The 12,654-nt window shown below is 36.9% G+C and overlaps 2 protein-coding genes across 2 annotated transcripts in view; one reads left to right on the top strand and one right to left on the bottom strand.

Annotated features, from left to right (window-relative positions):
- PWP1 (PWP1 homolog, endonuclein) overlaps positions 1-4,875 on the top strand; it is a 28,816-nt gene extending 23,941 nt beyond the window's left edge. The window contains exon 15 of the mRNA XM_049627524.1: positions 540-4,875. Within this exon, the coding sequence (XP_049483481.1) occupies positions 540-649 (110 nt within the window). The 3' untranslated portion in view covers positions 650-4,875. The remainder of the gene's footprint in view (positions 1-539) is intronic.
- PRDM4 (PR/SET domain 4) overlaps positions 1-12,654 on the bottom strand; it is a 56,862-nt gene that overhangs the window by 11,851 nt on the left and 32,357 nt on the right. The gene's annotated exons all lie outside the window — the stretch shown is intronic.

A 12,654-nucleotide genomic window follows, 5' to 3' on the forward strand; every position in this document is an offset into this window, starting at 1 on the left:
ATGGTCTCAAAGAATAGCCCTCCTCTTCCCAGTGTGAATCATCTGCCTTTTCTCAACTACTTCGTACAAAGTCCTGCCTTCCTCAAGAGACCACTCACCCCCCTTCAGGGGAACCTGGCCGCTTATTTATTATTTGGAGTTAATCTGGTTTGTCCTATAAACATAGAAGACATAGCTCCACTGATTCCTGAATCTTCCATGTAGAGAAAAGGTCCTAAATCCATAAAAAGTTCTCTGCTGGTTATGATACAGAGAAAGATGAAAGAAGAAACACTTTATCAAGGTAGATTACATAATCCAGGACAAGACAAAACACAGAATAAATGGTAGACCAATCTAAAACACGATTAACATCATTCAGAATGTTACCTTGGACTTCTTGGTAATTTCATTTCCCATTTATAAAGCATCAAATATATTTTCATAAACTAATTTCCACACTAGGGCAGAGAATCATACTGTTAATCTCTACATCTCTGTTTTATACTATAGGTTCTTAATTTTCTGATCTGGTAATTTCTTAACTATTTGTGTTTTAGTAAATGAAGCATTTGGAAGACGAGAGAGGCTTGTTCTCGGCAATACAAGAAGTTCATCTATTAGTGGCCCTTTTGGGAGCAGGAGCTCAGACACACCAATGGAGTCTTAATGAGGATCATAAACTTTTTATTACTTTAACTCCGTTTTTTAAAAAGCTAGCCTAAAAAACATCCATGTATGGCTACAGCCATGTAGTGACTGAAACAAATTTCATCTCCTACTGCCAGACATTCTCCTGCAGCTATGGGGGCAGCACAAACAGGGTTGATCTTTGTGCTTGCCTTTTAAATGTGGTGTTTAGGGCTCCCACTGCATTTCTTAAAGAGGGTAATAAAAACAAAAAAAATCTTTAAAAAATAATTCCTTAAATATGCCATCTGTCATAGGTAACCTACGTTTGTAAAATAGTCATTTATGGAATTTTAGAAGAACAGTGATTTGGCCAAGATTTCACACTAGCCATGAACACCCAGGAATTGTTCTTCCTGAGTTGATTGTTCTCCAGTTGATGTTGTTCTCCAGTTAATGTTCATGATTTTAGGAGTGTTCTCTATGCTACTCGTAAAGTTTAATCACTAAATTAAAAGTGGCCTGCCCCCCCCCCCCCCCCAGCATGGTATTCATTGTTATCAAAGACAGGGGGCACAACATTATGATGGTATCAGTCCAACAAGAGGCTAGAACATCCGTAAATATCACAACCTAAATATATAAAGCAAATATCAACAGACCTAAAGGGAGAAATAGTAATACAACAATAGTAGGGGACTTTGGCCTTAACAGACATGTACAGAACATTCCCTCCAGAAGTAACAAACATTCTTCCCAGGCACACATATCACATGTACCACAAAAAGCTTTAATAAAAAATAATTTCCACACTAGGGCAGAGAATAAATTGCAGAAAATTGAAATACCAAGTATCTTTTCTGACACAATAGTATGAAACTGGAAAATTTTCAAATATGTGGAAATTAGATAACAGGCTACTGAACAGCCAATAGATCAAAGAAGAAATTAAAACATACCTTGGGACAAATGGAAATACAATATACCCAAACTTCAGGGATACAGCAAGAGCAGCTCTAAGAGAAGTTCACAGTAGTAAATGCCTATATCAAAAAAAAAACAAGCTCTCAACCTAATTTTACAACTCCAGGAACTACAAAAAAAAAAAAAAAAAAAACGAAGCCCAAAGTTAGTAGAAAGGAAGGGAATAAAGATCAGGGAGGAAACATGTGAAACAAAAACAGGAAAAGATCAATGAAACCAAGAGCTTGTTTTTTGAAAAGATTGACAAACCTTTAGCTGGACTAAGGTAAGGAAAAAGGATGCAAACTCAGACACGAGAAGGAAGTTAACTGATATGCCACCAAAATGCAAAGGGTCATAAGCAACTTCTGTGAATATAGTACAACAAATCAGACAACCTAGAGGAAATGGAAAATTCCTCAAAATATACTACATACCAAGTCTGTATCATTAAGAAACAAAATCTAAAGGGACCAAATTACTAGTTAGATCAACTCAGTCATCAAAAACCTCCCAGTAAACAAAAATCAAGGACCAGACAGCACCACGCGTGAATTCCACCAAACATTTGAATAAGCATACTTAATCTTCTCAAACTCTTCCAGAAAACTGAAGAGGAGGGAATACTTCAAACTCATTTGATAAAACCAGCATTACCCTGGTACTAGACTAGAAAAGGACATCACAAGAAAATTATAGGCCAATATCCTCATGAACATAGGTGCAAAAGTCCTCAAAACACTAACAGAATTCAACATTAGACGGATCAGACATCATAATCAAGTGGGATTTACTCCAGGAATGCAAGGGTGGTGCAATACCTACAAATTAATCATACATCTCATTACGAAGGATAAAAACAGGGTCATCTTAATAGATGTAGAAATGATATCTGACAAAATTGAATAGCCATTATAAAAATTCAACAAAGCGGGTTAGCAGGAATATACCTCAACTAATAAAGGCCATATATCACAAGTGTGATATGTTCAGTGAAAAGCTCAAAGATTTTCCTCTAAGATCAGAAACAAGACAAAGATGTCCACTCTCCCCACTTTTATTCAACATAGTATTGAAAGCCCTTACCAGAGCAATTAGACTTTGGAAGAAGTAAAACAACCAGGTCAGACCACCAAAAAAACCTGAAACTAATAAAGTTCATTAAGGTTCCAGTGTACAATAATCAATACACAGAATAGAATATAGTTGTATTTCTATACACTAACAATGAGCTAGCAGAGAAGTTTCTTCATCCCATTTACATTTGCATCAAAAAGAACAAAATAGGAATTTAACCAAACGGGAAGACCTATACACCAAAAACTATAACAACGTCCACACTACCCAAGGTAACCTACAGCAGTACAATCCCTTTCTAAATTTCAGTGGCATTTTTCACAGAATCCTAAAATCTGTGTGGAACCACAAAAGACCCCAAATAGCCCAAGCAATCTTTTTAAGACTTTATTTTCAAGTAATCTCTACACCCTACATGGGGTTCAAACCCACAACCCCAAGATCAAGAGTAGCACACTCCACTGACTGAGCCAGCCAGGAGCCACCAACCAAAGCAATCCTGAGAACAACAAGAGCTGGAGGCATCATGCTTTCTGATTTCAAACTATATTACAAAGCTAGAGTAATCAAAATAATATGGTATGAGCACAAAAGCAGGTATACAGATCAATGAAACAGAATAGAAAAATTAGAAACAGAAAAGAACATACAATGGGGAAAAGAGTCTCTTCAATAATTGGTGTTGGTTAAACTGGGTATTTACATGCAAAAAAAGAAAAAGAAACTGGGCCACTATCTTCTACCACATATAAAAACCAACTCAGTGGATTGAGACTTGACCATAAGACCTAAAGCTATAAAACTAGAACATAGGTGGTAATCTTGGCATTGGTCTTGGCAATGATTTTCTAGATCTGACACCAAAAACAAAGGCAACAACAATAAAATAAATAGGATAACATCAAATTCAGCTTCTGCACAGTAAAGGAAACCAACAAAATGAAAACACAACCTACACAATGGGGAAAAAAATACTTGCAAATCATCTGGTAAGGCATTAATGTCCAAAATATATAAAGAATTCACACAACTTAATAGCAAGAAAACTTTAAAAATGGGTAGAGGGGCGCCTGGGTGGCTCTGTCAGTTGAGCGTCCGACTTCAGCTCAGGTCATGATCTCGCGGTTCGTGAGTTCGAGCCCCGCATCAGGCTCTGTGCTGACAGCTTGGAGCCTGGAACCTGTTTTGGATTCTGTGTCTCCCTCTCTCTCTCTGACCCTTCCCCACTCCTGCTCTCTGTCTCTCAGAAATAAATAAATGTTAAAAAGAACTTTTTTAAAAATGGGTAGAGCACTTGAACACTTTTCAAAAAGATATACAGGTGGCCACAAGTACATGAAAAGGTACTCACCATCACTAATCAAGGAAATGTAAATCAAAACCACAGTGAGACAGTATCTTACATTCATTAGAATGGCTGTTGTCAAAAAGAAATAAGGGTTACAAGAGTGGAGAAAAGGGAATCTTTCTTTGTGCACTGTAGATGAGAATGTAATTTGGTGCAGCCACTATAGAAAACAGTACATTAGAGGATCCTCAAAAAATAAAAAATAGGACTACCACATGATCCAGCAGTTTTGCTTCTGAGTATTTATGCAAAGGAAACAAAAACACTAAATCAAGAGGATATCTACACTACCATGTTCATAACAGCTTTATAACATACACACACACTGGAATATTCTTCAGCCATAAAAAAAAAAAAAAAAAAAGAAAATCTTGACATTTGCAACAACATGGATGGACCTTGAGGGCATAAATTATGCTAAGTGAAGTAAGTCAGAGAAAGACAATACCATATGATTTCCCTTGTATGTGGTATCTAATTTTTCTTTTAAACCTGAGCTCAGATACAGAGACCAGATTGGTGGTTGTTACAGGTGGGGGTTGGGTGAAATGAGTGAAGGCGGTCAAAAGGTACAAACTTCCAGTTATAAAGTATGGAGATGTAATGTGCAGCATGGTAACTATAGTTAATAATACTGTATTGTATATTTGAAAGTTGTTAAGAGTAGATTGTGAAAGTTCTCATCACAAGAACATTTGTAAGTATGTATGTGAATTGATATTCGCTAGAATTGTGAACATTGCACACAATATGTACAAAAATCTAATCTTAATGTCCTATAACTGAAACCAGTATAATGTTATATGTCAATTATATCTCAGTTTTAAACAGTGAATGTGAAACAAAGTAAAGATTGCTCTCTGAAGCAAAAGACAGTATATCTTAACTGCTTCTGTCAAGGTCAAACTATAGTACTTCTCTCAAATGAACTACTTCTTCCAACACTAACTTCCTCTCCCCCCAAATGAGTTAAATATAACCAAAAAAGAAATTGTATATGATGACTATATTAAAAGCAAATGAAACAGACGGGAACTCTACAGATTAATTGGGAAGTATTCTAAAACAAAACCTGTAAGGAAATCAGAAAAGCAGAACTGGGCAGAAGGAAGGGCTGAACCATTATGAAGTTTCAACAGATGTCCCTTGCAGATCTCTAGTTCCAAACCTGAAATGACCCTTCATAGAAGTCCTAATTGAGTCACTGTGGCTGAGACATACTCCCATCTCAACTAATCATTTAGTTCAGGCTATCTTCCCAGGCAAGGCAGCTGCCATAAGCTGAGCCATTTCCAGAGAAAAATTCAGCTGCGAGCAGTCACTAGCCAGTGTATGTGGTACCTCTGGAAAGAGCTTATTCATGAAAAGGATTCTAGGTGGTACATCCCAGCATCCATTACACAGTTCAACATCTACTTCCGCAGATGCTGGATGGAAATACAGGTCATAGAAAGCCCAGAGGTACTGAGGAAAGAAGTCATTGAGAAAATAACGCACCAATAGTCAGGAGAAAACATAAAACCCAGAAAAGAACCTGGCATTTGGGACAATCTATTCCTTAAGAATATTGTGGATTCCAGAAAGTGGCTAAGGGCCTGAGAAAAAGTATAGATTTTTTTTTTTTTTTTTAACCATGCAGTGCTAGTGGGAAACAAAACTGGTATTGAGAAGGATCAAGTAGGTGGTGCTTGAATACCCGCCCCCCCACCAAGGCTTTGAGTTGGCCTAGAGCTAATGACTAACTAGAAACTGTTCCTCCGACAAACAGAAGTCCAGCTTTAAATCTTCTGAATTATAATTCATTACTGTAATCCAGGATTACTCTTACCCTTAGCTGCCTACCAAAAATGTAAATCTTCTCTGGAGGAAGAAAATGTCATATTGGGCCACACACTTTTATTATAATTTTTGACATGTACTAATCAGGGCATGAAAATAACCATGTACATAAGGAAATAAAACACAACTGTAAACTGAAAAATATAGACACTAGGAACATACAAGAGATCTAAATAAAGGCCCTACCAGAAACATATTTTGCAATATGCTCAAGCAAATTTAAAAATTGAGAATTTTGACCAAAAACTAGAAATTGAATTTTAAAATGGAAAATCTGGAACTAAAAGATATGAGACATGGAAAACTCAGTAAGTGGCATTAACAACAAATTAGATAAAACTGAAAAGAAAAGCAAAAGGCCATGTAATTTCTCTGAGAAGGAAAAGCTAACAGTACAGAAGAGATATGTGTAAAAATACTGGCTAAAAATTTTCCAGAACTAATGACATCAAACCAGATTTAGAAGAACCACTAACCCCAAACAGAACAGACCAAAGAAAACCACATCTAGACGTACTGTGGTAAACTAAAAGCTAAAGCAAAGGTAAGGCACAGCCATGTGAGGCATGAAGGAGTGTATTATCTTGAAAGGAGCAACAATTCAACTCCTGGATGACTTCTTAACAAAACTATGGAAGTTGGAAGATAATGTATAGATTCAAAGTGCTATAAAAAATAGCAGCCAAATGTTAATACTAAGTGAAAGTATGCTTTATGAAAACAAGTGAAAGTTTTTTCAGATAAATAAAATGAGAGTACTTCCTATTAGGAGACCCACATCAGAATAAGTGGAACAGGCAAATATTAAAATATACCAAAGAAAAATAATTCTATGATAAAGAGAAACCTTAAACCAAAGAATGAAAATGCCCAGAAGTATACTTAGCCATAAGGTGTTTCCTGATTACTCTGACCTAAAACAAGGGTTGGCAAAGTTCCAAAAATTTTCCAAAAAGTAGACATTCCTTTTAGCTATCTAGTTGCATCTGTCACTACACTTAACTCTGTTGTGGCACAAAAAATCCATAAATGGAAACCTTAAAAAACAGGCTGTACATTCATTCTCAAACACCGAATGCCTATCCTGTGCCTATTGCCATATAGAGCACGGGAGATTCAGTGTGAATAAGAAAAGTCTTTGCTCTCTAGCTAAGGGACAAAAGTTCTCTTAGGGGACCCGATCCTAACTTAGTCAGATAAAAGAGCTATCAGTCCATGAACCATTAATATTTCCTGTGTGATTCAGGAATATGACTTCAAGCAACACCCCGTCTCCTGACCCAGGCCTTTTGCGTGGCCTCAGTTCTGTCAGCAGTGGTGACAGCAAGTTGTATTTCACAAGCAGGCCAAAATACTCCTTTAAAACAGGCCCGACGCAGCCAGCGACCAAACACTGCCCACAACAGGCAAAGAGAGCCACAGCAGACAACTGGGCTGAAAGAAAAAGAGGCCAGGACTCAACAGCAGGGCACACGCAACACACACGGGAGACACTCCCTGAAGTGCCGGGTACTGAGGAACAGGAGACACTGCATGGCAAGGCACTACCGGACCTCATCTTCATAAGGCCATTACTTTCAAGAGCAAAAGATCTCCCTCTTTTGATTTCCTAACACACAGAAGCAGAGAAGTAGACAATACGAGGTGACAGAGGAGTATGTCCCAAATGAAAGAACAGGACCAAATCACACAAAAGACCTAAGCAAAACAGATATAAGTAACGTGCCTGATGGAGAATTTAAAGTAATAATCGTAAAGATACTCACTGGACTTGGGAAAAGAGTAGAGAACATGAGTGATATCCTTAACAAAGAGATAAAAAAGAACCAATCAGAGATGAACACCATAAATGAAATTAAAAATACACTTGATGGAATAAATAGCAGGCTATAGGAAGCAGAGGAATAAATTAAAGACCTGGGAGACAGAGTATTGGAAAGTAAACTGAGCAAATGAGAGAGAGAAAGAAAATTATGCAAATTGAGAACTGTCTTAAGGAGCTCAGTGACTCCATTAAACATAATAGCATTCGCATTATGGGAAGGAGAGAGAGAAAAGGAGGCAGAAAAGTTATTTGAAGAAATAATAGCTGAAAACTTCCCTAATCTGGAATGATATTCATATCCAGGTGGCACAGAGATTACCCTAAAAACAAACAAACAAAAAACCCAAGGAGATCCACAATAAGACACGTAGTAATTAAAATGGCAAAAAGCAGTAACAAAGACAAAAATTTAAGTAGCAGGAGACCGTTACATACAAGGGAAATCCCATATGGCTCTCAGTGGATTTTTTTCAGCAGAAAATTTGCAGGCCAGAAGGCAATGATAGAATATGTTCACAGTGATGAAAGGGAAAAATCTGCAGCCAAGAATACCCTATCCAGCAAGGCTATCATTCAGATTAGAAGGAGAGAGAGTTTCTCAAAAATTAAACAAGTTCATGACCACTAAACCAGCTCTACAAGAAATATTAAAGGCGACTCTTTGAATGGAAAGACCATAAGTGAGAGTATGAAAAGTAAAAAAACACAAAAGCAGGAATAATAAACATTTCTGTAAAAATCAGTCAAGAGATTCATAAAATAAAAGGATGTAAAATATGATGCCATCTACCTAAAACGTGGGCGTAGGGGAGAGGAGTAAAGAATGGGTTCAAACTTAAGCAACCATCAACTTCATATAGACTGCTATATGCAGAAGATGTATGCAAATCTAATACTAACTACAAATCAAAAAGCAGTAATAGATATGCAAAGAATAAAGAGAAAGCAGTCCAAATATATCACTAAAGAACGCCCATAAACCATGAAAGAGAGCAAGAGAAGGATCAGGGAAAAAAAAAAAAAACTACAAAAACCACCACAAACAAGTAACAAAATGGCAATAAATACACATCTATCAATTTCTTTGAGGTGCCTGGCTGGCTCAGTTGGTAGAACATGAGACTATTAATCTCAGGGTCAGAGTTTGAGCCCCATGTTGGGTGTGTAGCTTACTTTTTAAAAAAATTAAATAGTGGAAAAAAATACTTTGAATGTAAGTGGACTGAACACTCCAATCAAAGGACATAAGGTGACAAAATATATTTAAAAAAAAAAGACCAACTATATGCTGTCTACAAGATACTCATTTCAGACCTAAAGACACCTGCAGATGGACAGTAAGGAAATGAAGAAACATTTGTCATGCAAATGGATGTCAAAAGCAAACCAGGGTAGCAATGCTTCTTTCAGACAAAATACTTATTTTAAGGTTTTATTTTTAAGTAATCTCTACACCCAGTGTGTGTGGGGCTTGAACTCACAACCCTGAAATCAAGAGTCCCATGTTCTACCAATTGAGCCAGACAGGCACCCCCAAACAAAATAGACTTTAAGGGGCAACTGGGTGGTTCACTCAGTTAAGCATCCGACTTCAGCTCAGGTCATGATCTCGCGGTTTGTGAGTTCGAGCCCCACATCAGGCTCTGTGCTGACAGCTCAGAGCCTGGAGCCTGCCTCAGATTCTGTGTCTCCCTCTGTCTCTCTGCCCCTCCCCTGCTCTCTCTCTCTCTCTCTCGCTCTCAAAAATAAATAAATGTGAAAAAAAATTTTTTTAAAGAAAACAGTCCCATTTACAATTATGCCAAAAACAATAAAATATATAGGAATAAACTTAACCAATTAGAAGTGAAAGACTTGTACTCGGAAAACTATAAAACACTGATGAAAGAAATTGAAGATGGGGTACCTGGGTGGCTCGGTCAGTTAAGTATCTTACTTTGGCTTAGGTCATGCTCTCACAGTTTGTGGGTTTGAGCCCCACATCAGACTCTGCTGACAGCATGGAGCCTGCTTCAGATCCTCTGTCTCCTTCTCTCTCTGCCCCTCCCTCGCTCATACTCTCTCTCTCTCTCAAAAATAAATAACATAAAAAAAGAAATAAATTGAAGACAACATACACACAAAAAAATGGAAAGACATTCCATGCTCATGGATTGAAAGAATATTGTTACACTGACATACTACCCAAAGCGATCTACAGATTTAATGCAATCTCTATGAAAATACCAACAGCATTTTTCACAGAATTAGAACAAACAATCCTAAAATTTGTATGGAACCACCAAAGTCCCAAAATATCCAAAGAAATCTTGAAAAAGAAAAAAGAAGCCAGATATTACAAAGCTGTAGTAATCAAAACTGTGGTACTGGCATAAAAATAAACACATAGATCAATAGAACAGACAAGAAAACACAGAATTATATGGTCAATTAATCTTTGACAAAGGAGGAAAGAATATACAATGAGAAAAGGACAGCCTCTTCAACAAATGGGGGTGGGAAAACTGGACAGCTACATGCAAAAGAATGAAAACGGACCACTTTCTTACACCATACACAAAAATAAAACTCTAAATGGATTAAAGACTTAAATGTGAGACCTGAAGCCATAAAAATCCTAGAAAAGAGCATTGGCAATAATTTCTCTGACATTGGCTATAGCAACATTTTTCTAGGTATGTCTCCGAGGCAAGGGAAGTAAAAGCAAAAATAAACTATTGGGACTACATCAAAATAAAAAGCTTCCGCACAGCAAAGGAAACAATCAATGAAACAAAAAAGACAACCTACTGAATGGAAGAAGATATTGGCAAATGACACATCTGATAAGGGGTTAGTATTCAAAATATATAACCAACTTATACAACTTAACACCCAAAAAACACATAATCCAATTTGAAAATGAGTAGAAAACATGAACAGACATTTCTCCAAAGGTGGCATCCAGATGGCCAAGAAACACATGAAAAGATGCTCAATATCACTCATCATCACAGAAATGCAAATCAAAGCTACAATGAGATACCACCTCAGACCTGTCAGAATGGCTAAAATCAAAATCGTAAGAAACAGTAAGTGTTGGCAAGACTGTGGAGAACAAGGAACCCTTATGTACTGTAGGGAATGCCACTGTGGAAAACAGTGGAGGTTCCTCAAAAAGTTAACAATTACCCTGCAACTCAGTAATCACACTACTGGGTATTTACCAAAACACAAAACAAAACAACAACAAAAACCACTAACTCAAAAGGATCTATGGGGGTGTCTGGGTGGCTCAGTCGGTTGAGCATCTGACTTCGGCTCAGGCAGGTCATGATCTCATGGTTCATGTGTTTGAGCCCCACGTCGGGCTCTGTGCTGACAGCTCAGAGCCTAGAGCCTGCTTGGGATACTGTCTTCCTTTCTCTCTGCTCCTCCCCTGCTCACCTCTGTCTCTGTCTCTCAAAAATGAATAAATATTTTAAAAAGAATGTTTAAAGGATATATGCACTCTTGTTTATTGCAGCATTATTTACAATAGCCAGATTATGGAAGCAGCCCAAGTGTCTGTTGATAGATGAATGGATAAGGAAGATATGGTAGGTATACATATATACAGTGGAATATTCTACCACACTTTTTTACTTTACCCAATTTACTTTACCCAAAAGTAAAGAATAAAATCTTTACTTTTGCAACAACATGGATGGTGCTAGAGAGTATAATGCTAAGCAAATAAGTCAGAGAAAGACAAATACCATACAATTTCACTCATATGTAGAATTTCAGAAACAAAAACAAAATAAAAACATGACAACTCCAAAAACACACTCTTAACTATAGAGAACTGATGGTTACCAGAGGGAAGATGGGTGGGGGGATGGGTGAAATAGGTAATGAGTATTAAAGACTACACTTATCATTATGAGCACCGAGTAATTGTATAAATGTTGAATCACTATATTGTACATCTGAAACTAACACAACACTGTATATTAACTATACTGGAATTAAAATTAAAAACTTAAGAAAGAGTAGAGGAATATACATTATGCAAGTACCAAAATTAATGTGGTACGGCTATTTTGCTATCAAAATAGACTTTAAGGAAAGACACATCATAAAGACAGCATCCTTTTTATTTTCTTTTTTTATGTTTATTTATTTTGAGAGAGACAGAGTGAGAGTGGGGCAGGGACAGAGAGAGAGAATCCAAAGCAGGCTCCAGGCTCTGAGCTGTCAGCACAGAACCCAACACGGAGCTCAAACTCATGAGCTGTGAGACCATGACCCGAGCCAAAGTCAGACACTCAACCAACTGAGCCACCCTGGCACTCCAAGACAGCATCCTTCTTATAACAATAAAAAGATTGGTCCCACAAGATACATTTCTAGATTTTTAAACATTCAGAAACATAGTTTTAAAATATGTAAAGCAAAAATGACAGAACTAAAAGGAGAAATAGACAAATGTACAATCAGAGTGGGAGAACTTAATATATACCTTTCTTGGTAACTGATTTAACAAGGAAACAAAAAAGTAAGTTGATTATCAAGTTAACTATCAAGTTGACTTAACAGCTATTCATAGAACAATGTACCCCAAAATAACAGAACACATATTCTTTTCAAGTATGAAAGGAACATTTCCCAAAATAGTCCCAATACAGGGCCATTAAGCAAATATAAACAAATTTTAAAGAACTGAAATTATTCAGAGTATGTTTTCTGATCATGGCATTAACCTAGAAATCAATTTGAAAAGAAACTAGAAAACTCCTGAAAATTTGGAAATTCAGGAATTCATGTATAAATAATCTAAGTAGACTGTCTAAGGAGAAAGCACAGCAGAAATTAGAAAACATTTTTAACTGAATGACAATGAACGTAAGGCTCGTAACATCTTGTAGAATGTAACTACAACTGTATCAAAGAGATGACTTTCAGCCTCAAATGCCTATTAGAAAAGTCAGTTTTCAGTAGTCCTCGTAAGATGAAAAAGAACAGCAATTTA

This window comes from Panthera uncia, chromosome B4, assembly GCF_023721935.1.
Source record: "Panthera uncia isolate 11264 chromosome B4, Puncia_PCG_1.0, whole genome shotgun sequence".
NCBI lineage: Eukaryota > Metazoa > Chordata > Mammalia > Carnivora > Felidae > Panthera > Panthera uncia.